Below are 27260 nucleotides of genomic sequence, written 5' to 3' on the forward strand. Positions count from 1 at the left end.
GTAATGCCTCAATTTAAAAATTCACATCCTTGTTTCAAATTCCTCCCTGGCCTCGCCCCTCCCTATGTCTGTAATCTCCAGTCGCACTCTCTCGGAGATGTTTGCACTCTTCTCATTCTGGCCTCTTCACATCTCCGATTTTTAAAAAAATGTTTTTTATTGGATTTTTGTACAGAGTATATTTCACCGTTATGTACACAGGATATTTGTATATACATGTAAGTAGGCATCCGTTTGTGCCGGCGAGGCACTTCCGGAGGGCAATCCTCAAGTGGGCCTGGTGCCGGTGATGGCCCTCGCTTCTCCCGGTCGGATTTCGCCGCCGTTGTCTTTCGTGCACGCTGCCGCTGCAGCCGGCCCTCCCGTCCTCCGCCTGTATTCTCCTTTTTCTCTGTTCCTGTGGATGTCAGGTTGGTTAACGTTCCCCCCCCCCCCCCCCCACCTACCTCCCTGGCTCTCCTCTATTGTTCCCTATCCCTTCCGTCCTCTCACCCCACCCCCGCGGTTCGCCTTTCCTGCCTCTTAGAATGAGTTGTTCTCCCACCCACCCCCCAATCTCTCGTTCTATCTCACCCTCTCATGGTTTGGCTGCTTTCCACTGGTTCCTGGCTATTCTTCTCCTTGTTTGTTGGCCACAAACGAGTCCCGGAACAATTGGGTGAATGGCTCCCACGTTCTGTGGAAGAGGTCGTCTGACACTCGGATGGCGTATTAAATTTTCTCCATTAGGAGAGATTCTGAGAGGTCGGACAGCCAGTCTGCTGCTTGCGGTGGTGCTGCTGACCGCCAGCCGAACAGGATTCTACGGCAGGTGATCAGCGAGGCAAAGGCAAGGGCGTCCGCCCTCCTCCCCAGGAATAGATCTGGCCGGTCTAAAACCCTGAAGACCGCCACTTTCGGGCATGGCTCCACCCTCACCCCCACCACTTTGGACATTTCCTCGCAGAAAGCTGTCCAGTACTCCACAAGTCTGGGGCAAGACCAGAACATGTGGGCATGGTTGGCCGGGCCTCCTTGGCACCGTTCACATCTATCGTCCACTTCCGGGAAGAACCTACTCATAAGAATTCTTGTTAAGTGGGCTCCATATACCATTTTTAGTTGCGTCAGGCTGAGCCTTGCGCAGGTGGAGGTGGAGTTGACCCTATGCAGTGCTTCGCTCCAGAGTCCCCATCCTATCTCGATCCCCAGGTCCTCCTCCCATTTCCTTCTTGTTGCGTCCAGTATGGTGTCGGCCCCTTCTACCAGTCGGTTGTACATGTCGCTGCAGTTTCCTCTCTCTAATATGCTTGTGTCCAGTAACTCTTCCAGTAATGTCTGTCGTGGCGGTTGTGGGTAAGTCCTTGTCTCCTTTCGTAGCAAGTTTCTCAGCTGCAGATACCTTAAGCTCGTTCCCCCTGGTCATCTGGAATTTCTCCGTCAGTTCATCCAGTGTCGCAACCCTGCCGTTGGTGTATAGGTCCCTGAGTGTCAGTGTCCCCTCGTCCTGTCTCCACATTTTGAAGGTGGTGTCGGTCAGTGCTGGTGTGAACCTATGGTTGTTACAGATGGGAGCTTTGTCTGGCATTTTGGTCAGGCCAAATTGCTGCCGTAGCTGGTTCCAGGACTGGAGGGTGGCTATCACCACCGGGCTGCTGGAGTGTTTTTTGGGTGGGGATTGGAGTGCCACCGTGGCGAGGGCCCAGAAGGAGGTCCCCTTACAGGAGGCCTCCTCTGCGCGCACCCACTCGGCTGCTGGCTCCTTGATCCATCCCCTTACTCGCTCGGCCGTCGCCGCCCAGTGGTAAAATTGTAGGTTTGGGAGGGCTAGCCCTCCCCTTGATTTTGTTTTTCGTAAGACCTTCTTTGTGATCCTAGCATTCTTTCCCCCCCCCCCCCCCCCCCGCCATATGAACGCCATGATTAGTTTGACTACTGCTTGGAAAAAGGCCTTGGAGATGTAGATCGGGATGGCTCTGAGTAGGAAGAGGTACCTCACACCTCTGATTTTAATAACTCCACCATTCATGGCAGGACTTGGGTATGAAACTCTGAAATTCACTCCCTAGAAGCTCCATCTCTCTCCTGATTAAAGATTGTTGTTAAAACCTGCCTCTCCAATCGTGCGTTTGTCCATCTGTTCAAATATCTCCCGATGTGACTCAGTGCCAATGTTTTTCTTTATGAGTCTCCCCTGAAACACATTGGGATGTTTTATTACATTAATCATGTTGTATAAATACAAGTTGTTGCTGTTTCATGACCGCCAGTTAAAGCAGAGTAAGATTCCACAAACAGCGGTCAGATGAGTAACTGATGTTTTTTCGTGCTGTCAGTTAAAACAGGAATGTAGGTCCCACTGCAGCAGGAGAACTCCCCGGTGAACAGGATGTGTTGTTGAGCTCTCCTGAGCTGAGAGTGGAGCTGATTGAGCTGTCAGGCATGTCGTGTATCCGGTGTACACAAGTTACAAACCTTATCTCATACTTTTAATGTTCTCAGTAAGTACACAGTCCATGCAAACCAATGGGTGAAATGTGGTCAGACAACCCACACTCCCAAACCAAGTGACAGACACCATCCAATACAACGTCTATGGATTTCTCTTCAATTCCCCAGACCTTTGTCACACTGTGAGCCACTTCAAAGTTCTTGCTCTCCCAATATAACTCTGGTTGCTAAGCAATAGTCTAGATTTTCTAAACCCGTACATTTGCTTTACTTTCTGTATACTGTCAATGGCAGAACCCTGAGGAACATTAACATACAGAGGGATCTGGGTGTGCAGGTCCACAGTTCCCTAAAAGTGGTAACACAGGTGGCCAAGGTGATTAAGAAGGCTTATGGTCTGCTTGCCTTCATCGGCCGGGGCATTGATGTTTGAAACCTTTTGGAACAGAGAGCAAGGATTCCTATCTTGACTTTGGAATCGCTCATGCTAGTTGTGTCCTAATGAATCGAGATATTTCCGACTGCAAATCCTTCCATTCCAATCCCTTGTAAACACATCAATCAGAGACATCACTGCCAGGACAGGATAGAAATTTGAAACTGATATTCTAGTTATCACACAACATTCTCTCCTTCAATAATCTCTCCCTCAATGTTAACAAAATGAAGGAGATTGTCATCGACTTCAGGAAGCGTAGTGGAGAACATGCCCCTGTCTACATCAATGGGAATGAAGTAGAAAGGGTTGAGAGCTTCAAGTTTTTAGATGTCCAGATTACCAAAATCCTGTCCTGCTCATCCCCCACATGCCGACACTCTAGTTAAGAAAGCCCACCAACGACTACTTTCTCAGAAGACTGAGGAAATTTGGCATGTCAGCTACGGCTCTCACCAACTTTTACAAATGCACCATAGGAAAGCACTCTTTCGGGTTGTATCTTGGCTTGCTCTGGTGTACGGTTCCTGCTCTGCCCAAGACTGCAGGAAAGTACAAACGGTCGTGAATGTAGCCCAATCCATCACGCAAACCAGCCTCCCATCCATTGGCTCTGTCTACAATTCCCGATGTCTCGGAAAGGCAGCCAGCATAATTAAGGACCCCACACACCCCGGACATACTCTCTTCCACCTACTTCCATCAGGAAAAAGATACAAAAGTTTGAGGTCAAGTATCAACCGACTCAAGAACAGCTTCTTCCCTACAGCCATCAGACTTTTGAATGGACCTACATCGTATTAAGTTGATCTTTTCTCTGCACCCTAGCTATGATTTGACATTACATTTTGTAGTCTCTCCTTTCTTCCCTATGTATGGTATGCATTGTCTGTATAGCAAGAAACCATACTTTTCACTGCATACTAATACATGTTGTGGAGATGCCGGCGTTGGACTGGGGTGAGCACAGTAAGAAGTCTTACAACACTAGGTTAAAGTCCAACAGGTTTATTTCGATGTCACTAGATTTCAGAGCGCTGCTCCTTCCTCGGGTGAATGAAGAGGTATGTTCCAGAAACATATATATATATATAGACAGATTCAAAGATGCCAGACAATGCTTGGAATGCGAGCATTAGCAGGTGATTAAATCTTTACAGATCCAGAGATGGGGTAACCCCAGGTTAAAGAGGTGTGAATTGTGTCAAGCCAGGACAGTTGGTAATATTTCGCAGGCCAGATGGTGGGGGATGAATGTAATGCAACATGAATCCCAGGTCCTGGTTGCGGCCACATTCATGTGTGCGGAACTTGGCTATAAACTTCTGCTCGGCGATTCTGCATTGTCGCGCGTCCTGAAGGCCGCCTTGGAGAACGCTTACCCGTAGATCAGAGGCTGAATGCCCTTGACTACTGAAGTGTTCCCCGACTGGAAGGGAACATTCCTGCCTGGTGATTGTCGCGCGATGTCCGTTCATTCATTGTCGCAGCGTCTGCATGGTCTCGCCAGTGTACCACGCTTCGGGACACGTCATCGATGAAGATGAACATCTTGCCAAAGTCATCCCCACACCCCCACTACTTGCCTTCAAACAACCGTGCAACCTCAAACAAACCATTGTTTGCAGCAAACTACCCAGTCTTCAGAACAGTGACCACGACACCACACGACCCTGCCATGGCAATCTCTGCAAGACGTGCCAGATCATCGACATGGATACCACCATTACACGTGAGAACACCACCCACCAGGTACGCGGTACATACTCATCCGACTCAGCCAACGTTGTCTATCTCATATGCTGCAGGAAAGGATGTCCCGAAGCGTGGTACGTTGGCAAGACCATGCAGACGCTGCGACAATGAATGAACAGACATCGCGCGACAATCACCAGGCTGGAATGTTCCCTTCCAGTCGGGGAACACTTCAGCCTCTGATCTACGGGTAAGCGTTCTCCAAGGTGGCCTTCAGGACGCACGACAACGCAGAATCGCCGAGCAGAAACTTATAGCCAAGTTCTGCACACATGAGTGCGGCCTCAACCGGGACCTGGGATTCATGTCGCATTACATTCATCCCCTACCATCTGGCCTGCGAAATCCTACCAACTGTCCTGGCTTTACACAATTCACACCTCTTTAACCTGGGGTTACCCCATCTCTGGATCTGTAAAGATTTAATCACCGGCTAATGCTCGCATTCCAAGCATTGTCTGGCATCTTTGAATCTGTCGATATATATGTTTCTGGAACATACCTCTTCATTCACCTGAGGAAGGAGCAGCGCTCTGAAAGCTAGTGACATCGAAACAAACCTGTTGGACTTTAACCTGGTCTCACCTCCTGACTCCCCAAAGCCTGTCCGGCATCTCCAAGGACGAAGTCAGGAGTGTGATGGAATACTCTCCCCTTGCCTGGATGAGTGCAGCTCCAACTGCACTCAAGAAGCTTGGCAAAACTCAGAACAAATCAACCCACTTGATTGGCATCTTTTCCTCATTCACTGCCCCCACCACTGATGTACAATATTGGCTGCGTCTACCATCTACAAGATGTGCTGCAGAAACCCCAAAAGGCTCCTTCAGCAGCAATTTCCAAACTCACAACATCTGACAAGTAATGATAAAAATCTTTATTAGTGTCACAAGTAGGCTTACATTAACACTGCAATGAAGTTACTGTGAAAATCCCCTAGTCGCCACATTCCGGCGTCTGTTTTGGTACACTGAGGGAGAATTCAGAATGTCCAATTCACCTAACAGCACATCTTTCGGGACTTGTGGGAGGAAACCGGAGCACCCGGAGGAAACCCATCCAAACACGGGGAGAACGTGCAGACTCCGCACAGACAGTGACCCAAACCGGGAATTCAAACAGGGAATTGAACCCGGGTCCCTGGCGCTGTGAAACAATAGTGCTAACCATTGTGCGACAGTATCACCCAATTAGAAGGTAGAAAGACGAGGACAGCAGATACATGAGAACACCTCCACCTAGGCATTCACCTCCAAGTCACTCATGTCAGGAAAACAGAGATAGTTTTAAGTGATCTGTATTTGTGTTGTTAAATATTAAAATCGAGTATAGATTTCAGTGGGTTTGATTCAGTATTCTGTGCAGGAACAGAACAAAGAACAAAGAAAAGTACAGCACAGGAACAGGACCTTCGGCCCTCCAAGCCTGTGCCGACCATGCTGCCCGTCTAAACTACAATCTTCTACACTTCCTGGGTCCGTATCCCTCTATTCCCATCCTATTCATGTATTTGTCAAGATGCCCCTTAAATGTCACTATCGTCCCTGCTTCCACCACCTCCTCCGGCAACGAGTTCCAGTACCCTCTGTGTAAAAAAACTTGCCTCGTACATCCCCTCTAAACCTTGCCCCTCGCACCTTAAACCTATGCCCCCTAGTAATTGACCTCTCTACCCTGGGGAAAAGCCTCTGACTATCCACTCTGTCTATGCCCCTCATAATTTTATTCACCTCGATCAGGTCGCCCCTCAACCTCCGTCATTCCAGTGAGAACAAACCGAGTTTATTCAACCGCTCCTCATAGCTAATGCCCTCCATACCAGGCAACATCCTGGTAAATCTCTTCTGCACCCTCTCTAAAGTCCTTCACATCCTTCTGGTAGTGTGGCGACCAGAATTGAACACTATACTCCAAGTGTGGCCTAACTAAGGTTCTCTCCAGCTGCAACATGACTTACCAATTCCTATACTCAATGCCCCGGCCAATGAAGGCAAGCATGCCGTATGCCTTCTTGACTACCTTCATCACCTGTGTTGCCCCTTTCAGTGACCTGTGGACCTGTACACCTAGATCTCTCTGACTTTCAATACTCTTGAGGGTTCTACCATTCACTGTATATTTCCTACCTGCATTAGACCTTGCAAAATGCATTTCCTCACATTTGTCCGGATTAAACTCCATCTGCCATCTCTCCGCCCAAGTCTCCAAACAATCTAAATCCTGTTGTGTCCTCTGACAGTCCTCATCGCTATCCGCAATTTCACCAATCTTTGTGTCATCTGCAAACTTACAAATCAGACCAGTTACATTTTCCTCCAAATCATTTATATATACTACAAACAGCAAAGGTCCCAGCACTGATCCCTGCGGAACACCACTAGTCACAGCCCTCCAATTAGAAAAGCACCCTTCCATTGCTACTCTTTGCCTTCTATGACCTAGCCAGTTCTGTATCCATCTTGCCAGCTCACCCCTGATCCCGTGTGACTTCACCATTGGTATCAGTCTACCATGAGGGACCTTGTCAAAGGCCTTACTGAAGTCCATATAGACAACATCCACTGTCCTACCTGTATCAATCATCTTTGTGACCTCTTCGAAAAACTCTATCAAGTTAGTGAGACCCGGGGCAGCACGGTGGCGCAGTGGTAGCACTGCAGTCTCACGGCGCCGAGGTCCCAGGTTCGATCCCGGCTCTGGGTCACTGTCCGTGTGGAGTTTGCACATTCTCCCTGTGTTTGCGTGGATTTCGCTCCCACAACCCAAAGATGTGCAGGATAGGTGGATTGAACATGCTAAATTTTCCCTTAGTTGGAAAAAATGAATTGGGTACTCTAAAGTTATTTTTAAAAAGTTAGTGAGATCCAACCTCCCCTTCACAAAACCATGCTGTCTCTCGCTAATACGTCCATTTGCTTCCAAATAGGAGTAGATCCTGCCTCGAAGAATTCTCTCCAGTAATTTCCCTACCACTGATGTAAGGCTCACCGGTCTGTAGTTCCCTGGATTATCCTTCTTAAACAAAGGAACAACATTGGCTATTCTCCAGTCCTCCGGGACATGACCTGAAGACAGTGAGGATCCAAAGATTTCTGTCAAGGCCTCAGCATTTTCCTCTCTAGACTCCTTCAGTATTCTGGGGTAGATCCCATCAGGCCCTGGGGACTTATCTACCTTACTATTTTTCAAGACGCCTAACACCTCGTCTTTTTGGATCTCAATGTGATCCAGGCTATCTACACACCTTTCTCCAGACTCAACATCCACCAATTCCTTCTCTTTGGTGAATACTGATGCAAAGTATTCATTTAATACCTCACCCTTTCCTCTGGCTCCACACATAGATTCCCTTGCCTATCCTTCAGTGGGCCAACCCTTTACCTGGCTACCCTCTTGCTTTTTATGTACATGTAGAAAGCCTTGGGATTTTCCTTAACCCTATTTGCCAATTACTTTTTGTGACCCCTTCTAGCCGTCCTGACTCCTTGCTTAAGTTTCTTCCTACTTTCCTTATATTCCACACAGGCTTAGTCTTTCCCAGCCTTCTAGCCCTGACAAATGCCTCCTTTTTCTTTTTGATGAGGCCTACAATATCTCTCGTTATCCAAGGTTCCCGAAATTTGCCGTATTTATCCTTCCACACAGGAGCATGCCGGTCCTGAATTCCTTTCAACTGACATTTGAAAGCCTCCCACATGTCAGATGTTGATTTACCCTTAAACATCCGCCCCCAATCTAGGTTCTTCAATTCCCGCCTAATATTGTTATAATTAGCCTTCCCCCAATTTAGCACATTCACCCTAGGACCACTTTTATCCTTGTCCACCAGCACTTTAGAACTTACTGAGTTGTGGTCACTGTTCCCGAAATGCTCCCCTACTGAAACTTCTACCACCTGGCCGGGCTCATTCTCGAATACCAGGTCCAGTATAGCCCCTTCCCTAGTTGGACTATCTACATATTGTTTTAAGAAGCCCTCCTGGATGCTCCTTACAAACTCTGCCCCGTCTAAGCCCCTGGCACTAAGTGAGTCCCAGTCAATATTGGGGAAGTTGAAGTCTCCCATCACACCAACCCTGTTGTTTTTACTTGTTTCCAAAATCTGTCTACCTATCTGCTCCTCTATCTCCCGCTGGCTGTTGGGAGACCTGCAGTAAACCACCAACATTGTGATTGCATCTCTACCCATATAGCCTCGCTGCCCTCTGAGGTGTCCTCCCGTAGTACAGCTGTGATATTCTCCCTAACCAGTAGCGCAACTCCGGCACCCCTTTTACATCCCCCTCTATCCTGCCTGAAACATCTAAATCCTGGAACATTTAGCTGCCAATCCTGTCCTTCCCTCAACCGGGTCTCTGTAATGGTAAGAACATTATAGTTACAAGTACTAATCCAAGCTCTAAGTTCATCTGCCTTACCTGGTATACTTCTTGCATTAAAACATATGCACTTCAGGCCATCAGACCAGCTGTTTTCAGCAACATCTTCCTGTCTGCTCTTCCTCAGAGCCATACTGGCCCTATTCCCTAGTACTCCCTCAATGCTTTCACCTTCTGACCTATTGCTCCCATGCCCACCCCCCTGCCATACTAGTTTAAACCCTCCCGTGTGACACTAGCAGTGTGGGGGAGCGGTGGTTGTCTGTTCATGGATAACCTGTGCGTTCAAAGGCACGGTGTGTCCACTGAGAACATTATAGTAAAAGATATGTTGTAACCTGTGTTGTCCTTGAAAACTGTGCACGTTTGTGAAGATAAGGAGGAGTGAAGGAGTATTGTATCACAGTGAGACCTTTCATGTTTAATGAATGTTTTTGTTGGTGAAAGCTAATTGGCAATCCTGTGCTCTGTTCCTCCACATTTTCTAAACAAAGTTACAGTCTTTTTAGCCAGGGTTCCATTCTGGGATCTTCCCATCCAGTTATTACATCACTGGGATTGTAACACTCACCATCTTGCTGTGGAAATATATCACTGTTCCTTCACTGCCCCGGGTCAGAATCCTGGTACTTCCTCCCTCACCACACTGTGGGTGACACCATAGGGACTGCAGCAGTTCAAGACGTCAGCTCACCACCACCTTCTCAAGGGCAATTAGGGATGGGCAATAAATGGTGACTTAGACAGAGGCACACACCTTTGTTTTATTCATTCACAGGAATAAATGGGCTTTGACCTCCATAAAGGAATAGAAAATATTAGGCAAGACCTGTTTTTAGCCCATTTCATTGGGTTTCAATGCCATCATTGCCTTCTCCCTTGTTCTCATGTCCTGGGCCTCTTACAAAGTGATGCCTGATGGAATCGAGTCAGCCTGACTCCACTTTGTTACTTCTGACACTGTTATCAATCCCCAGATTGGTACAGAGACCTTTATCACCTCAAAACAAACACATCTTTCTCACAGTTTGAGGCTAGTTCTCCTGCACAATTCAATTCATTTTGCAGCCATTGCTAATTCTGGCAAGGCTGTGACTTGACTAAATTGTCCATCATGCTTTGCATTTTGAGCCCACAATGCAGTTCTTCAGATATCCACGGTCTGGGTTCTTCTATCACCTCGATGTTCCATGTTACCACCATGACACAAACTCCACACACAGGGTTACACCACAGCCCGTCTGCACTGATTAATATTAAAGAAATAAAGAGAGTTAAAAATTGATTGCACATTTTAAAAGGTGGATATTAATAATAATCTTTATTAGTGTCACAAGTCGACTTACATTAACACTGTAATGAAGTTACTGTGAAAATCCCCTCGTCGCCACACACCGGTCCCTGTTCGGGTACACTCAGGAAGAATTCAGAATGTCTAATTCACCTAAGAAGCACGTCTTTCGGGACTTTTGGAAAGAAATCTGAACACGTGGAGGAAACCCACGCAGACACGGATAACATGTAGCCTTCCAGTAGAGCTATTGAGTTAAAAGCAGGTAAGGTGGGCAGCACGGTGGCACAGTGGTTAGCATTTCTGCCTCACGGCGCTGAGGTCCCAGGTTCGATCCCAGCTCTGGGTCACTGTCCGTGTGGAGTTTGCACATTCTCCCCGTGTCTGCGTGGGTTCACTCCCACAACCCAAAGATGTGCAGGATAGATGGATTGGCCACCTTAAATTGCCCCATAATTTGAAAAAATGAATTGGGTACTCTAAATTTATTTTTAAAAAGCAGATAAGTTAGGCTGAACCTTTATCAATCACTGTTAAATCACAATGGTACGCCGCGCTCCGTATCGATGGCCTCAGAACTTTGCCTGAGGTCCGCCTCCCGATGCTCCTCCCCGACCAGCCAAGTTCCTGATGGTGTGGGTCGCGTCTGGTCCCATCCTGTCGAGAACTCGGCATGGCGGCTGCGGACTCAGTCCAGCACTGCCACAGTCAGGGGAGGGCTGATCCGTGGGCAGGGGGTTCTTTACTAGGGGCTGGGGGCACTATGGGGGTGGTCCGGAGCGTGCGAGCCAGCCAAATGGGGGGCATTATTTTGCAGGCCAGGTCCGCGAGTGGCCTCTGCCATGTAGTACGGCGCGGCCGCCGCTGTGCGCATATGCGGCCACAGACCTGGCAAATCTCCAGGGCATATTGGCAGCTAGAGCCGGGTGCTCTACGCAGCCGACATGCTAGCCCCCAGGAAAACGGGGAATCGGTAGCCGTTTTACACCACCGTTCCCACGCCGGCGTGGGGATATAATCCCAGAATGGGAGAATCCAGCCCCATATGTTTCAATCAGATTCCCTCTCATTCTTCCAAACTCAAGTGGATACAGGCACAGCCTGTCCAAGTTTTCCTCCTATGATAACCCCTCATCCAGTCAAGTGAACCTTCTCTGGCCAGTTTCGAATGAAATTATGTCCTTTCTTAAATAAGGAGACCAAAATCGTACAGAGTACTTTGCATGTGGTCTCACCAATACCCTGTACAACTGCAGTACTTTCCCCTTGCAATAAACAGCAACACTCCCTTTACCTTCCCAATCGTGTACTGTATCTGCAGAGTAACTGGTCCTGATTCATGCACCAGTACACCTCGATCCCTCTGTACCTCGGAGCTGCAATCTCTGTGCATTTAAACAAGCAATGCAAGATGGCGCCGGAACGGGGCGACTCTCTGCGAGCTCTCTCACAGATCCTCTTCTTACATCTCCGATAATCATACTAATCTCTTAAAACTTAATTCTAACACCAACACTAACCTTTCTCTTTTACATTCTCTTCACACAGCTTTCTGAATGAGTAGTACTACACTCTGCATGCTTCACCTGATGTCTGTGTGATGATGTATTTACATTGTGTATTTTATGGTTGCCCTATGTATTGTCTTTTCATGTACAGAATGATCTGCCTGAGCTGTGCGCAGAACAATATTTTTCGCTGTATCTCGGTACACATGACAATAAACAAATTCCATCCAATATATTGCTTTTTTATTCTTCCTGCCAAAGTGGACAAGTTCACATTTCCCCACATTATGCTCAATCTGCCAAATTGTTGCTCACTTATTTAGCTTATCTGCACCCTTTACAGACTCCTTATGGTCACTCACAACTTACCTTCCTCCATACCTTTGTAGCAACAGCAAATTCTGCAACCGTACTTTTGATCCTGTCAACCAAGTCCTGAAAATAGTTGAGGCCCAGTCCTGACCCCTGTGGCACTCCACAGGTTACATCTTGCCAGTCCAAAAATGACAATTTTTTACCTTCTCAATGTTTCCTGTTCGCTAACCAAGCCTCTGTTGATGCTGTTACCAATTACAGAATGAGCTTTTATTTTGTGGAGTGAACTTTTATGTGGCACCTTGTCAAGTGCCTGCTGGAAATCTAAATGCACACATCCACAGGTCCCCCTTTATCCACATCGCTTGTTACTTCCTCAAATAACTTTACTAAATTGGTCAAACATGATTTCCCTTGCACAAAATCATGTTGATTCTGCCTGATTGCACTGAGATTATCTAAGTGCCCAATCTAGCCTCTCAATAACAGAATTAACATGGTTCAGTCCTGCATTGTATTAGCAGCAGCAGCAACAGCAGAATCTAACCCCTGCAGTGACTTGTGAACTCGCTGGTGTCTCAGCAGATTGGATGACCGAGCAAATCTCTTCCCACATATGGAGCAGGTGAATGACCTCTCTCCTGTGTGAACCTGCTGGTGTCTAAGCAGGTGGGATGACTGAACAAATCTCTTCCCACACATGGAACAGGTGAATGACCTCTCCCCACTGTGACCTTGTTGGTGTCTCAGAAGGTCCTTAGTGCTCTTAAAGCTCTTCTCACAGTCAGAACATTTGAAAGGTCTCTGCTCAGTGTGAACAAGTTGATGTACAGTGAGCTGGGATGGCTGAGTGAATCCCTTTCCACACATGGAGCAAGTGAAAGGTCTTTCTCCAGTGTGAATTCGCTCATGTATCAGAAGGTGGGGTGAATCAGCAAATCCCTTACCACACACAGAGCAAATGAACGGCCTCTCTCCAGTGTGAACGCGCTGGTGTCTCAGACGGTGGGATGAATGGGTGAATCCCTTCCCACACACAGAGCAGGTGAATGGCCTCTCTCCAGTGTGAACTCGCTGGTGTGTCACCAGATCCTGTTTGCTTTTAAAGCTCTTCTCACAATCAGAACATTGAAATGGTCTCTGATCAGAGTGAACTCGCTGGTGTGTCTGTAGCTGGGATAAACGTCCAAATCTCCTCTGACAGAGAGAGCAGATGAACGGCATCTCCCCAGTGTGAGTGCATTGATGGGCTTGTAAATCATTTTTACTTTTAAAACACTTCTCACAGTGCGAGCATTGAAAAGGTCTCTTATCAGAGTGAACAAGTTGGTGTGTTAGAAGGTGGGATGACTGAGTGAATCCCTTCCCGCACACTGAGCAGGTGAAAGGCCTCACCTCCATGTGAGTGCGCTGGTGTCTCAGCAGGTCCTTTGTGCTTTTAAAGCTTTTGTCACAATCAGAACATTGAAACGGTCTCTGATCAGAGTGAACTTGCTGGTGAATCAGGAGGCTTGATAAAGCATTACACCCCTTCCCACATTCAAGGCAATTGAATGGCCTCTCGCCAGTATGAACACGCTGATGTGTATACAGGCTGGATGAGTATGCAAATCCTTTCCCACACACAGTGCAGGTGTAAGGCCTCTCTCCAGTGTGAATGCGTCGATGAATATCCAATGCAGATGGGTAATTGAATCCCTTTCCACAGTCCCCACATTTCAATAGTTTCTCCATGATGTGAGTGTCCTTGTGTTTCTCCAGGTTGTATAATGTTGAAGCCTCGTTTACACAGAATATGTACAGGGTGACTACTCACTGTGAATGCGGTGGTTTTTCTTTCAGGCTGGTGAAAGCTCTTTCCGTATCCAGCACATTGGAAACTCTCGGGTATTTGCGTATCTCGGTGCTTTCTCAGTCACACTGATGGCTCACATCTTTTTCCACAGACAGAATGGAACAAACGTTTCTCCTTCTGTGTACAAAGGCTGATGATATTCTGATGAATCAAATCGCTGAAGCATCTTGATGTGAAGTTTGGTTTGAGTTTCATGTCTGTAAATTCTGCTAATATCCTGTAAAAATAATTTTACAAAATCCATCACTGACATTCCAGGGGGTTTGGGGCCTCCAGCGGGTGTTTGTGAATCCTCCCCGCCCACCTGCCAGTGTTTCCTTCCTTGTCAGAGATCAGAGTCCTCATTGATTTGAGTGCAAAGTGTAAGCTCTTATTTATTATCCCCCCCCTCCCCCATACTCTGATGTGAACCAGTGGGCAGCACGGTAGCATTGTGGATAGCACAACTGCTTCACAGCTCCAGGGTACCAGGTTCGATTCCGGCTTGGGTCACTGTCTGTGTGGAGTCTGCACATCCTCCCCGTGTGTGCGTGGGTTTCCTCCGGGTGCTCCGGTTTCCTCCCACAGTCCAAAGATGTGCAGGTTAGGTGGATTGGCCATGATAAATTGCCCTTAGTGTCCAAAATTGCCCTTAGTGTTGGGTGGGGTTACTGGGTTATGGGGATAGGGTAGAGGTGTTAACCTTGGGTAGGGTGCTCTTTCCAAGAGCCGGTGCAGACTCGATGGGCCGAATGGCCTCCTTCTGCACTGTAAATTCTATGATCTATGAACCATCCTCCAGTGTCTGAAGCAGGATGGTGCCCGTTAACCTGGGCCTGTTCCCGGGAGAGAGAAGCCCCGCAGCTGCAAATTGTGAAGGGTTTGCGGATCCACAAAGTGTTTCCAAATCCTCCCACCCACCGCCTGACGCTGACTCCGCTTCTCCGGGACAAACAAGGGCCGAGGCATCAATCATAATGCGCATGCTCCAAACTCTTTGACACTACGCCTGCGCATTGGTGTCCAGCTCTGTGCATGCTCCGGATCCAATGCCCGGCTGATTGACAACAGTTCAGGACCAATTGGAAGATGTTGTGGGACTGGAGAACTGAGCACGAGCTACTCATTCTCCAACCAATCAGAATGAATGAGGGGCGGGGCTGAGCCCGGATCTCCCTCATTGGCTGAAACTGCATCATTTTGAAAGCTGATTTGTCTCAAACTCCAGGAGAAAACTGGACCTTTCTGTTTGTGGCTTTAAACAGATGAAACTCTGTGGGTGTGGAGCAAACATTTCAACATTTGTTTCTGAAATGTGAAACTCTGTTTACATAATTGAAGAGCTGACTTCACAGAAGAACAGGGAAGAGAGGGAATGTCCACAATTTGTATTTGGGTTACTGTGCATCAGTTTGCTCTCACTTACCGTTACTTGTTTAAAGGTGTAGAAGGAGCTTTTAATGAAATGAAATGAAAATTGCTTATTGTCACAATAGGCTTCAAATGAAGTTACTGTGAAAAGCCCTGAGTCGCCACATTCCGGCGCCTGTTCGGGGAGGCTGGTATGGGAATTGAACCGTGCTGCTGGCCTGCCTTGGTCTGCTTTAAAAGCCAGCGATTTAGCCCTGTGCTAAACCAGCCCCATTGAGACACAGTGGGCGGGATGCTCCATTCCTGAGACGAAGTATTGATGCAGAGGCAGGATTCATGGACTTCCACGACAGCAAAACTGGCGCCGAGCGTGGACGGATTCAGTGACTTTAGAGGGGCTAGAACCGCCACCACATGGAACATGCAAGCGATGCCATTGAGAAACAGTGTGGGATTTGCCGGGTCCGTGATTGACACTCGGGAGGCTGACAAGCTGCAACCGCATATACACATTACACTCCCCACACACACTCATCCCAGCCAACAAGATGGCACTGGTTGCGCTGGAGCACGCCCATCCTGCTGAGGAGTCAGCTGAGGCCAGAGGGCACCTAGGGTGGTGCCCCGGGGGGGGGGGTGGGGAGGGACTCATGTGACCTGTGGCCCTAAGTTCACAATGGACAGTCACCGGTATACACAGCTGCATGGTTACCTTGCAGATTGCGGTAATGACGCTTTCTGCCGGTCCACCCCACAGCTCAAATCCAGGCTATCCCGAGCTACTCCCCCGACCCTGGCAGAAGCCCCCACCCAGCGGCACAACTGTCAGCGAACTATGGCGATGCTACACACGTTCCGTACCCCCTCTCCCTCATCAGCGACGGGACCTGTTTAATAATTTTTAAAAGCACAAATGAACCTCGCCATCAGGAATTTGGCCCATCCTAGGCAGAGAATCACAGAGGCCCTGGAGAATACTCGGTCAGGCCCACTAATCATAGAATCCTAGAATTTACAGTGCATAAGGATGCCATTTGGGCCATTGAGTCTGCAGCAGCCCTTGGAAAGAGCACGCTACCCAAGCCCATACCTCCACCTTATCCCTGTAACCCCACCCAAGATTTTGGATACTAAGGGCAATTTAGCATGGCCAATCCACCTAACCTGCACATTGTTTGACTGTGGGAGGAAACCGGAGCACTCGGAGGAAACAAACGCAGACAAGGGGAGAACATGCAGACTCCGCATAGGCAGTGACCCTCGCCGGCAATTGAACCTGGGACCCTGGAGCTGTGAAGCAACAACGCTAACCACTGTGCGACGGTGCCACCCTAATGATATGCAAATGGTGTCTAACTGTATGTGCATTCTGAAATGCATTGACGCCACTGTCGAGGTCATGGATAATTGTGATTTGGCATGAAATCGGTGCCCCCCCATGATTTCAAAGTCAGAATCGATTCTCCACCCAATCGCGTTTGGCGATTCCGGTGTCAGCCGATGGAGAATCTCACACAGGAACTGTCACGTTGCTCAAAGTGAAATAAAACTAACTGTTTGTCTTTACAAAGGAGATAAATGCTACCCAAGCCATGCAGACAGACTAGGAAGCCCTGTCCGCAGATAGAACATAGAACATTACAGCGCAGTACAGGCCCTTCGGCCCTCGATGTTGCGCCGACCTGTGAAACCACTCTAAAGCCCATCTACACTATTCCCTTATCGTCCATATGTCTATCCAATGACCATTTGAATGCCCTTAGTGTTGGCGAGTCCACTACTGTTGCAGGCAGGGCATTCCACGCCCTTACTACTCTCTGAGTAAAGAACCTACCTCTGACATCTGTCTTATATCTATCTCCCCTCAATTTAAAGCTATGCCCCCTCGTGCTAGACATCACCATCTGATGAAAAAGGCTTTCACTGTCCACCCTATCCAATCCTCTGATCATCTTGTAACCTAGGTTCAAAATTGATAAGGAGTGAAGTAAAAATGTAAATTTCAGGGGTGCTGATCTCCCAGTCTTTCCTGGAGGTGCCAGACTTGAGAATTACAAATACAAAGAACAAAGAAAAGTACAGCATAGGAACAGGCGCTTAGGCCCTCCAAGCCCGTGCCGACCATGCTGCCCGACTAAACTACAATCTTCTACACTTCCTGGGTCCGTCTCCCTCTATTCCTATCCTATTCATGTATTTGTCAAGATGCCCCTTAAATGTCACTATCGTCCCTGCTTCCACCACCTCCTCTGGCAGCGAGCTCCAGGCACCCACTTCCCTCTGTGTAAAGAATTTGCCTCGTGCATCTACTCTAAACCTTGCCCCACGCACCTTAAAGCTATGCCCCCTAGTAATTGACCCCTCTACCCTGGGGAAAAGCCTCTGACTATCCACTCTGTCTATGCCTCTCATAATTTTGTAGACCTCTATCAGGTCGCCCCTCAACCTCCGTCGTTCCAATGAGAACAAACCGAGTTTATTCAACCGCTCCTCATAGCTAATGCCCTCCATTCCAGGCAACATTCTGGTAAATCTCTCCTGCACCCTATCAAAAGCATCCACATCCTTCTGGTAGTGTGGCGACCAGAATTGAACACTATACTCCAAGTGTGGCCTAACTAAGGTTCTATACAGCTGCAACATGACTTGCCAATTCTTATACTCAATGCCCCAGCCAATGAAGGCAAGCATCCAGTATGAGTTGTTGACTACCTACTCCACCTGTGTTGCCTCTTTCAGTGACCTGTGGACCTATACACCTAGACCTCTCTGACTTTCAATACTCTTGAGGGTTCTACCATTCACTGTATATTCCCTACCTGCATCAGACCTTCCAAAATGCATTACCTCACATTTGTCCGGATTAAACTCCATCTGCCATCTCTCCGCCCAAGTCTCCAAACAATCTAAATCCTGCTGTATCCTCCAACAGTCCTCATCACTATCCTCAATTCCACCAACCTTTGTGTCATCTGCAAACTTACTAATCAGACCAGTTACATTTTCCTCCAAATCATTTATATAAACTACAAACAGCAAAGGTCCCAGCACTGATCCCTGCAGAACATCACTAGTCACAGCCCTCCAATTAGAAAAGCATCCTTCCATTGCTACTCTCTGCCTTCTATGACCTAGCCAGTTCTGTATCCACCTTGCCAGCTCACCCCTGATCCCGTGTGATTTCACCTTTTGTGCTAGTCTACCACGAGGGACCTTGTCAAAGGCCTTAGTGAAGTCACTATAGACAACATCCACTGCCCTACCTGCATCAATCATCTTTGTGACCTCTTCGAAAAACTCTTATCAAGTTAGTGAGACATGACCTCCCTTTCACAAAACCATGCTGCCTCTCACTAATACGTCCATTTGCTTCCAAATGGGAGTAGATTCTATCTCGAAGAATTCTCTCCAGTCATTTCTCTACCACCGATGTAAGGCTCACCGGCCTGTAGTTCCTGGATTATCCTTGCTACCCTTCTTAAACAGAGGAACAACATTGGCTATTCTCCAGTCCTCCGGGACATCACCTGAAGACAGTGAGGATCCAAATCTTATGCCTTTATTCAAAAAGTGTTGTAAGGATATCCCCAGCAATTACAGACCAGATAGTTCAACACCAGTTGTTCGGCATGCTTCAAGAAAGTCATCTTTATTGTCACAAGTAGGCTTACATTATCACTGCAATGAAGTTACTGTGAAAAGCTCCTGTGAAGTTACGGTGAAAAGATAGAATTAACAGCCACATGGAAAAATGTGTGCTTATTTGGAAGAACCAGCATGGATTTCTAAAGGGGAAATCATGTTTAATTAATTTGCTGCAGTTTTTTTATAGGATAGGTAAAGAGAGCATTTAAAGCATATAATATGAGCTAGCTTAATAAGGGCATAAACTACAGGAACAAGCTGGTTATACTAAACTTGTACAAGGCACTAGTTAGACCTCAGTTGGAATATTGTGTACAGTTCTGAGCGCATGCCTTCTTCCAACTAACCACAGGATACCCAGGGAAGGTAATAACAGTGTATTCATGATTCAGGCATGGAGGGAACTACCCAAGAGAAACCTCTGGCTCTGGGGTAGCACTTTCCCCCGATACAGCTCTTTGTCTTGCCCCCTTAATGTTTAATATCACCTGGCTGGAGCTCAGAAAGGACAATTAGAGGAGTGGGTGGGGCAGGGAGGGTGGTGATCATATGACAAGAACAGAATTTCAGCCTGGACACAATCCACGAGCATGGTGACCATCCACATCTTGTCCCTGTTGTTAAAATAAATCAAGCACAGTATTTATTTGCATTCTAGTTATCGGACTTTTTCATGTTTTACCTGACACACTTATCTCCATGGTAACACAGATACTATGCTTCCTTCCCTCATTTGTGAATAGCCAATAAAAGACGTGTTCATCATGTGCAACTTCACAATTAGTCTTCCTGTCGCACGGCCGGATTAGTTTGGACACAGTTTCAGGTGTTGACGAACATCCTGGTGTTTCTTCAGCCACCAGTAGTAATTATGAACATATGGGGACATAAAAGAGAAACACTCCCTAAATCTGATCCCGAAACAAAATTAGTTATTTTGCAAGACATCAAGGTGTGATGCAAGTCAAATTAGAGCCACTTTGTGATAGAAACCCGCATCATGTAGGATGGGTGAGACCTTACTTGCTGAGGGAACACCTTTGCGATGGTGTACCGCTGCTTTCCCATACTCACTCCAGGGTCCGGGTCCTGACAAGTTTTAAAATTCAGGTTTAACTGGAGTCTGTCATACCAGTGCCAATGATTGAGTTTTCTATTTTGGGTGGATCCCCTGAATCTCCTCTAGAGCAGCTTTCCGGGTGAGTCAGTGTACCTGTTTGTTACCATTACCCTCTTCACTAACTCCTGCTGCTAATGTACCTTCACCTTACAAATAACAATTCTCTCTTATCAGCAACATCCCAAATTATTCAGAGTTTGGAGTGGAGGGTGAGTGGTTTCCTTTCTGCTATGGAAAGCTGTGTGTTTTATTTTTTTGCCAGAGATGTATGTTTTCAGTAAGGGTCTAACAGTGAATGAAGCTTTCAGAATCATTGATAATTTTATCAGGAACGATTTCAAGGGCTGTGATTATGATGATGTCCTGAGATTTATGGGCTAAATACTGTGGTGGGTATTTAATGAGGATACTACAGTTGTCATTGGGAATCAAAGACACAGCACCAGACTGATACGGACCCAGATTCATTCACAAACCTCAGTACAGTCGAACAGTGATGTGGCTTGAACAGGTATATTGGACTTGGCCTGTTTCCTCTGACAGCAATGTGGGGCCCTTTCATACTGCAACATTCCAGCCAAGTGAGAATTGTGAAATTGCAGGATATTAATGCCTTTACTTTGTAACCCCATAATGCATCCACTCTATCATATCAAGATACTCCCTTGACTTGACCCTTTATGAATAATGTCACTGTGGTTTGTGCGGACTGTCAATTGTTGAATTAACTCCATTAGATGCTCTGTGTGCATAACTAACAGTGAGGACCTGATATCTGCTCAACAAAATAGGCAATCAATTTTTCCACAGGGGTGAATGTGACTGTGAACCATCCAACTGCAAATTAAGCACTGGATTACATCAGCAGATATACATTGTTCCGACTCTGCCAGCAAGGCAGGGATTAATTGGACAGATCTTCCAAAGAGCCAGTACAGATAAGGCCAAATAACTTTTATTTGTGCAGTAATATTATGTAAAACAGTGAATATTCAGAATTAACGATGGAGAGGGGAAAACAGAGGAACCAGTGACTGTGATTGAACCCAGCCAGAGTCAGAAACATCAGAGGAGGGATGAGAGAGAGGAAATAATATAAACGCTTTAAAAACTCTGCATGGTCGCACAGGAGAATTTTGAGATATAGAGCTTAGCAGATCACCAATTCACAATTTGAGATTTTAAAAATTAATTTATCCCCAAGGGTAACAAAGTTATTTTGTATGAACTGATTGAGCTTTCAATGGTGTGGTTGTTACCCAACATTCCGAGCGGCTGTGAATGTGCCCTATTCACGCCACAGGAGCCAGTGCACAGGCGCAGTGTCACTTTGCCCGCAGCCTGACGAATGCGGGAGCCGCTTTTTGGGCGGGTGAGTCGGTGGAGCGGAGAGAGGAATGGAGCCGGGAGTAAAGGTGGGGAGGGAGCAGAGTCTTTATAAACACCCGGTGAAGGCCACAGGGTCTGAATAAGAGCCTGCAGTTCCCGTGTTAGCAGCTGCGGGGCTTTTATCCGGGATCAGGCCCAGTTCCAACGCCGCCATCTTGGTTCAACGGGCAGACTAGCGCATGCGCGGCCATCACCTTTGTGAGGTGGTGTCTCTGTGGGGGCGGTGTCTGTCTGTGGGGGCGGTGTCTGTCTGTGGGGGCGATGTGTGTCTGTGGGGGCGGTGTCTGTCTGTGGGGGCGGTGTCTGTCTGTGGGGGCGGTGTCTGTCTGGAGGCGGTGTGTGTCTGTGGGGGTGGTGTGTGTCTGTGGGGGCGGTAGTGGCACTGCCTGTTTGAGATTCTGGGAAGGTTTGGCCCGAAGTTTGTGGCGTTTGTGCGTTTGTTGTATGTGGCCCCGGTGGCGAGTGTACAGACAAATGAGATGAGTTCTCAGAGTTTTGGTTTGTACAGGGGAACAAGACGAGTATCCACTGTCACCATATTGGTTGTGCTGGTGATAGAGCCCTTCACGATGGCCCTTAAGGGGTCAGTGCAGTGGCAGAGCATTGTGGGGTGGGGTGGGGTGGGCGGGGAGCAGGGAACACTGGGTGTCACTATATGCGGACAACCTTCTGCTGTTGGTGTCGGACTCATTGGAGAGTATGGGAAGAATTATGGACATATTAGTGAAGTTAGGGCCTTCTCGGGATATAAATTGAATGTCGGGAGGAGCGAGGTCTTTCCAGTGAATGCGGCGGATCGGGGGCCAATCTGGGGGTGTTGCTATTTAAGGTAGCCAGAGACAGGTTTGGGTATTTGGGAGTTAAGGTGACGAGGGAGTGGTCAATGATGTACAAGAGGAACCTGACCACGTTGGTGGAGGAGCTTAGGGGATTTTAGGAGATGGGATACACTACACCTGACATTGGTAGGAAGGGTCTAGGCTGTTAAAATGAATATTCTGGCAAGGTTCCTGTTTGCATTCCAGACCTTCCTGACCTTCATCCCGAAGACCTTTTTTCGGAATTGGACGCAGCAATCTCAAGAGTTTATATGGGCGGGGAAGGGACCGAGGGTGAAGAGGGCCCTGTTGCAGAGGCAGAAAGGGGGGTTGGCACTACCAAACCTGCTGTATTGCGACTGGATGGTGAATGCGGAAAAGGTGAGATGGTGCTGGGAAGGAGAGGGGTTAGAGCGGGTTAGGATGGAGGAGGAGTCCTGTAGAGGGTCCAGCCTGAAGGCCACGGTGACGGCATCGCTTCTGCTGGCGCCGGGGTGGTACGCGGTGAGCCCGGTGGTGCAGTCCACGGGGGTGTGAAACCAGTTGAGGAGACACTTTAGGATGGAAAGGATGTAGGTGCTGACACCGCTGTGTGAGAACTGTGGGTTTAAGCCGGGTGAGGGCGACGGCCTGTATAGGAAGTGGAGGGAGGTGGGGCTGGTGAGGGTGAGGGATCTATACCTGGAGCAGAGGTTTGCAGATCTGGCAGAGCTGTGGGAGAGGGTGGAGCTGCCGAAGGGAAGCAAGTTCAGGTATATGCAAGTGATCGGTTTTGCGCGGAACGAATGGAGAAGGTTTCCCAGGCTGCCGGAGAATTTCCTGTTGGAGCAGCTGCTGCTCCCGGACGTAGAAGGAGAGGGCAGAATATGCTTGGCTTGGGGAGCACGGGGGAGTGCAGGTGATGAGGATTAACAATAAATGGGAGGAGGAACTGGGAGGATGATAGGATGTGGAGTGAGGTGATGCGCGGAGTAAATTCAACCTCGTGTGGGAGAATGAGTTTGATTCAGTTTAAGGTGGTGCACAGGATGCATGTGACTCGGGCGAGGATGAGTGGGTTCTTCCAGGGGGTGGCAGACAAATGTGAGAGTGTGGGTGAGGACCGGCAAATCCCGCACATATGTTCTGGGGCTGTGAGAGTTTAGTGAGGGGGTATTCGCATGGTTAGAGGTCAGGCCGAACCCAATGGTGGCTATTTTTGAGGTATGGGAAATGCCGGAGCTGATGGAGGGGAGGACGGCCGATGTTGTGGGTCGCCTCTCTGATTGCCCGGCGAAGGAACTCTGTTGGGTTGCCGATCGGCAACGCCACCAGTGGTAGCGGCCTAGCTGGGGGATCCTGTACCATTTCCTCCGACTGGAAACAATCAAGTTGAAGTTGACAGGATCAGCGGAGGGCTTTGAGACACGGTGGACACTGTTCATGACGATGTTTGAGGAATTATTTGTTGCGGTGGGGTTGGTGGGGAAGGGGGCGAATAGGGGAAAAACTTGCATGAACTGTGGGGTGTTGACAATGTTTTTTGATTCATGCCTTTGTACTTTTTGAATAAAATACATTAAATATATATACATCCAAGGCTCAGTTCGATTTTTGATCTTCAAGGGAGTTGAGGGTTATGGGTGACAGGAAGAAAATAATCAGCCATGATATTAACTAGAAGAGCAGGCTTGATGGGCCGAATGGCCTGCTCTTATTTCTTATGATCTTATGATCTCTCGGTCGAGAACTGGAAATGCTGTGTGTTGATCTGTCGATCGGGAGAGTAGGGACGGTGTATATTAGATAATGGAGTGAGATTGGAGAGTGTGTGTTTGTACAGATGCGTGCGGTGAAATTTACAGCTTTTGGGGAACTAGGGAGGAAAGCATGTTCCACAGCGATTAGAATTGTCTGTTCTGAATTTCTGAGCTGTACTGACAGTGATGACATTTGTAAACCCCTTTAACAGGATATTCAAAAGGGAGGATTTGCAGCAAGAAATCTCAAACCAAACTTCACATCCAAGATCTGACAGAGTCACTCGATTCATTAGGACGGGGAAAACCATCGGCTATTTTACCATCAGTGTGACTGGAAAAGCACCGAGTCACGGACACCGGCACCATGGGAAAACCGTGGAAATGTGGGGATTGTGGGAAAGGATTCACTTCCCCACCTGAGCTGGAAACTCATCGACGTACTCACACCGTGGAGAGACTGTTCATTTGCTCTCAGTGTGGAAAAGGATTTACCGCTTCATCCAACCTGCTGACACACCAGCGAGTTGGCACCGGGGAGACGCCATTCACCTGCTCAGTGTGTAGGCAAGGATTCATAAATTCATCCAGCCGACTGACACACCAGCGAATTCACACTGAGGAGAAACTGTTCACCTGCTCAGTGTGTGCGAAGGGTTTTACTAATTCATCCAACCTGCTGACACACCAGCGAGTTCACACCGCAGAGAGGCCATTCACCTGCAATGTGTGTGAGAAAGGATTTATTAATTCATCCAACTTGGTAACACACCAGCGAATTCACACTGGGGAAAGACCATTCACCTGCTCCGTGTGTGAGAAGAGATTTGTTAATTCATCCAACCTGCTGACACACCAGCGAGTTCACACCGCATTGAGGCCATTCACCTGTAAACTATGTGGGAAAGGATTCATTAATTCATCCAACTTGGTAACACACCAGCGACTTCACACTGGGGAGAGGCCATTCACCTGCTCTGTGTGTAGGAAGGGATTTATTAATTCATCTAACCTGCTGAGACACCAGCGAGTTCACACTAAGGAGAAGCCGTTTACCTGCTCCACGTGTGGGAAAGGATTCAGCAGTACATCCTACCTGCAGAAACACCAGCGAGTTCACAAGTAATTACAGGGGTTGGATCCTGCTGATTTTTGCTGCTCTTGATCACATTCAGGACTGAACCATGGTCATTCTAACAGTGGGTGAAGTGGGAGATCAGAAGGTTTCTCTGTGGGCTGGCCAGTCTTCCAATGTTCACTCCAGTGGGCTGATACTCTTTCAGCGAGAGCACTTTTCCACTGAAATGATCCACAGAAGCAGATGTGATACATTAATTTTACCCTGGATAGTACACAGGAACATAAGAATTAGGAGCAGAAGTGGGCAATTCGGCCCTTCGAAAAAGATCAATTCTTCAACTGTCTTGAAGAGGCAAATTAATTCATTCAGAATCTCAATTTGAACTCTGTTTGATTCTCTTTCATATTGGAGTTATTCTGCGTTGTGACGTTCGGGAGTTCTTACTGTGTTTAGCTGGATATATCAGAGTTACTCTGTGTTTGTCTGTATATATTAGACTTGCTCTGTTTGTCTGGATATATCAGAGTTATTGTGTTTTGAGGTTCAGGAGTTTTATATTGTATAAAATTTAGGATATGAAGCTATTGTTGGGTTTTACACGAGTTGTACTTTTTCTTCTTCGCACTCTGGTTGCATTGTGAATTATATCAGTGTAAGAGTTTTTTCTTTGAGTCTATGGTTGAGTGGAGAGCCTCCCAGCTCAGGATGAGGTTAGCTGACGGGAGGGACTGCGAGGTGCTGCAGCTCCTCGCCCCAAATACCATGTGAATAGGAGCTCAGAATATTGTTGTGGTTGGATTATGTTATGTAGAGATTTAGAGATAAGTGATTGTTGGGTAATATTACTGATGGGTGTTGTTGGGTTAGGGAGGGATGGGGAGGGTGTTAGTTGTTTGACGGTGTCACTACTCTGTGTCTGTCTGGGCACTGGGCTGGGTTTGGTTGCCGGCCTGGATGATCTCCTCACCTTTGGCTTGTCAAGATCCCTTGCTTGATATTATTCAGAAGTTATGGCTGACCCCGATGTAGGAATTAATGGGAGATCTCCACTTGGCCTTGTAACCTGGAATGTTTGGGGTAAATGGCCGAGTGAAGCAGACTGGGGTTTTTGCTCCTCTTCAGGGTCTAAACTCGGTTAGCGTATTTCTACAGGAAACACACCTGTGTGTCAAGGACCAGATAAGGCTTTACAGATATTGGGTGGGACAAATCTTTCATTCAGGCTTTAACGGTCGGGCTAGAAGCACGGCAATATTAATCCATAAGGAGTACAATTTACCCCCTCTCGGATTATGGACAATCCCAATAGTCGCTAAATTATTGCCTGTGGTTCACTGGAAAACACTCCGTTTATTTCAGTAAACATTTCTGCTACCAACTGGGACGATCCAAATTTTGGAAACTCTTTGGTGAACCTCCTCCCTGACTTTTATATTCACATCGGATGACTAGGAGGTGACCTGAACTGTGCCTTGGACCCGAAATTGGACCTTCCATGTCTAAATCTCTGACTCCGTCTGGGATGTCCAGGGCACTGCCCTCATTTATGGGATGGATTGGTGGGGGGTGGGGGTGGGTCCGTGGCCTTTTCTGCATCCAAACAGGAAAGAATTTCCCTTTTTTTCTCATGTTGGCCGTGCCTATTCCCGAATTGTTGTTTTTATTGGTAAGTCCCTCCTCCCTTCAGTGGTGGCAGCCGAATACTCGGTGATTGTCATCTCTGATCATGCCACTCATTTTGTTGATTTTCGTTTTGATTTTGATCCTTCAAGCACCCACCTTGGAGACGAGATGCCACTTTGATGTCTGATAAATTTTGTGAGCATTTGTCTGCTGCCATAGCAGACTTTATTAAGGTCAATATCTCCTTCGACACTCTGGGAAACCCTGAAGGCCGCCATAAGGGGGGAGATTATCTCATATCAGGCTCACATCATGAAAATCGAGAGAATGGAACGGCAAAAGCTGGTGGATTCCATTTTGAAAGTTAACCATCAATACTCACTTGCCCCAATGCCGGGTTGACTGATTCACAGAACAAATTTACAGTTCCAATTTGAATTGCTATCTAAGGATAAGGCCAGCATCAGTTACGACGTTCCAGGGCACCGTGTGTGAACATGGGGAGGAGGCGGGTTGTCTTGTTGCA

General features: G+C 47.6%; 1 protein-coding gene and 1 long non-coding RNA gene across 3 annotated transcripts in view; one reads left to right on the plus strand and one right to left on the minus strand.

Moving 5' to 3' along the window:
* LOC140418474 (uncharacterized) overlaps nt 1-14910 on the minus strand; it is a 95575-nt gene extending 80665 nt beyond the window's left edge. Inside the window, exons 1-2 of one of the 2 annotated variants that reach the window (XM_072501941.1) lie at nt 13062-14910; nt 9751-10241 (exon numbers count right to left, since the gene is read on the minus strand). In XM_072501941.1, coding sequence (XP_072358042.1) covers nt 10075-10241; nt 13062-13848 — 954 coding nt within the window. In that variant the 5' untranslated portion in view covers nt 13849-14910 and the 3' untranslated portion in view covers nt 9751-10074. Of the gene's footprint in view, nt 1-9750; nt 10242-13061 lie in introns of those variants that run through there. The other variant, XM_072501939.1, reaches the window with a different exon arrangement.
* A 6419-nt stretch (nt 14911-21329) lies between these two features.
* On the plus strand, nt 21330-25695 carry LOC140418468 (uncharacterized). The gene is made up of 2 exons (XR_011945068.1): nt 21330-21499; nt 24243-25695. It is a non-coding gene; the product is annotated as an uncharacterized lncRNA (long non-coding RNA).
* The last annotated feature ends 1565 nt before the right edge of the window (nt 25696-27260 follow it).

This window comes from Scyliorhinus torazame, chromosome 5 (assembly GCF_047496885.1).
Source record: "Scyliorhinus torazame isolate Kashiwa2021f chromosome 5, sScyTor2.1, whole genome shotgun sequence".
In the NCBI taxonomy this organism is placed as follows: domain Eukaryota; kingdom Metazoa; phylum Chordata; class Chondrichthyes; order Carcharhiniformes; family Scyliorhinidae; genus Scyliorhinus; species Scyliorhinus torazame.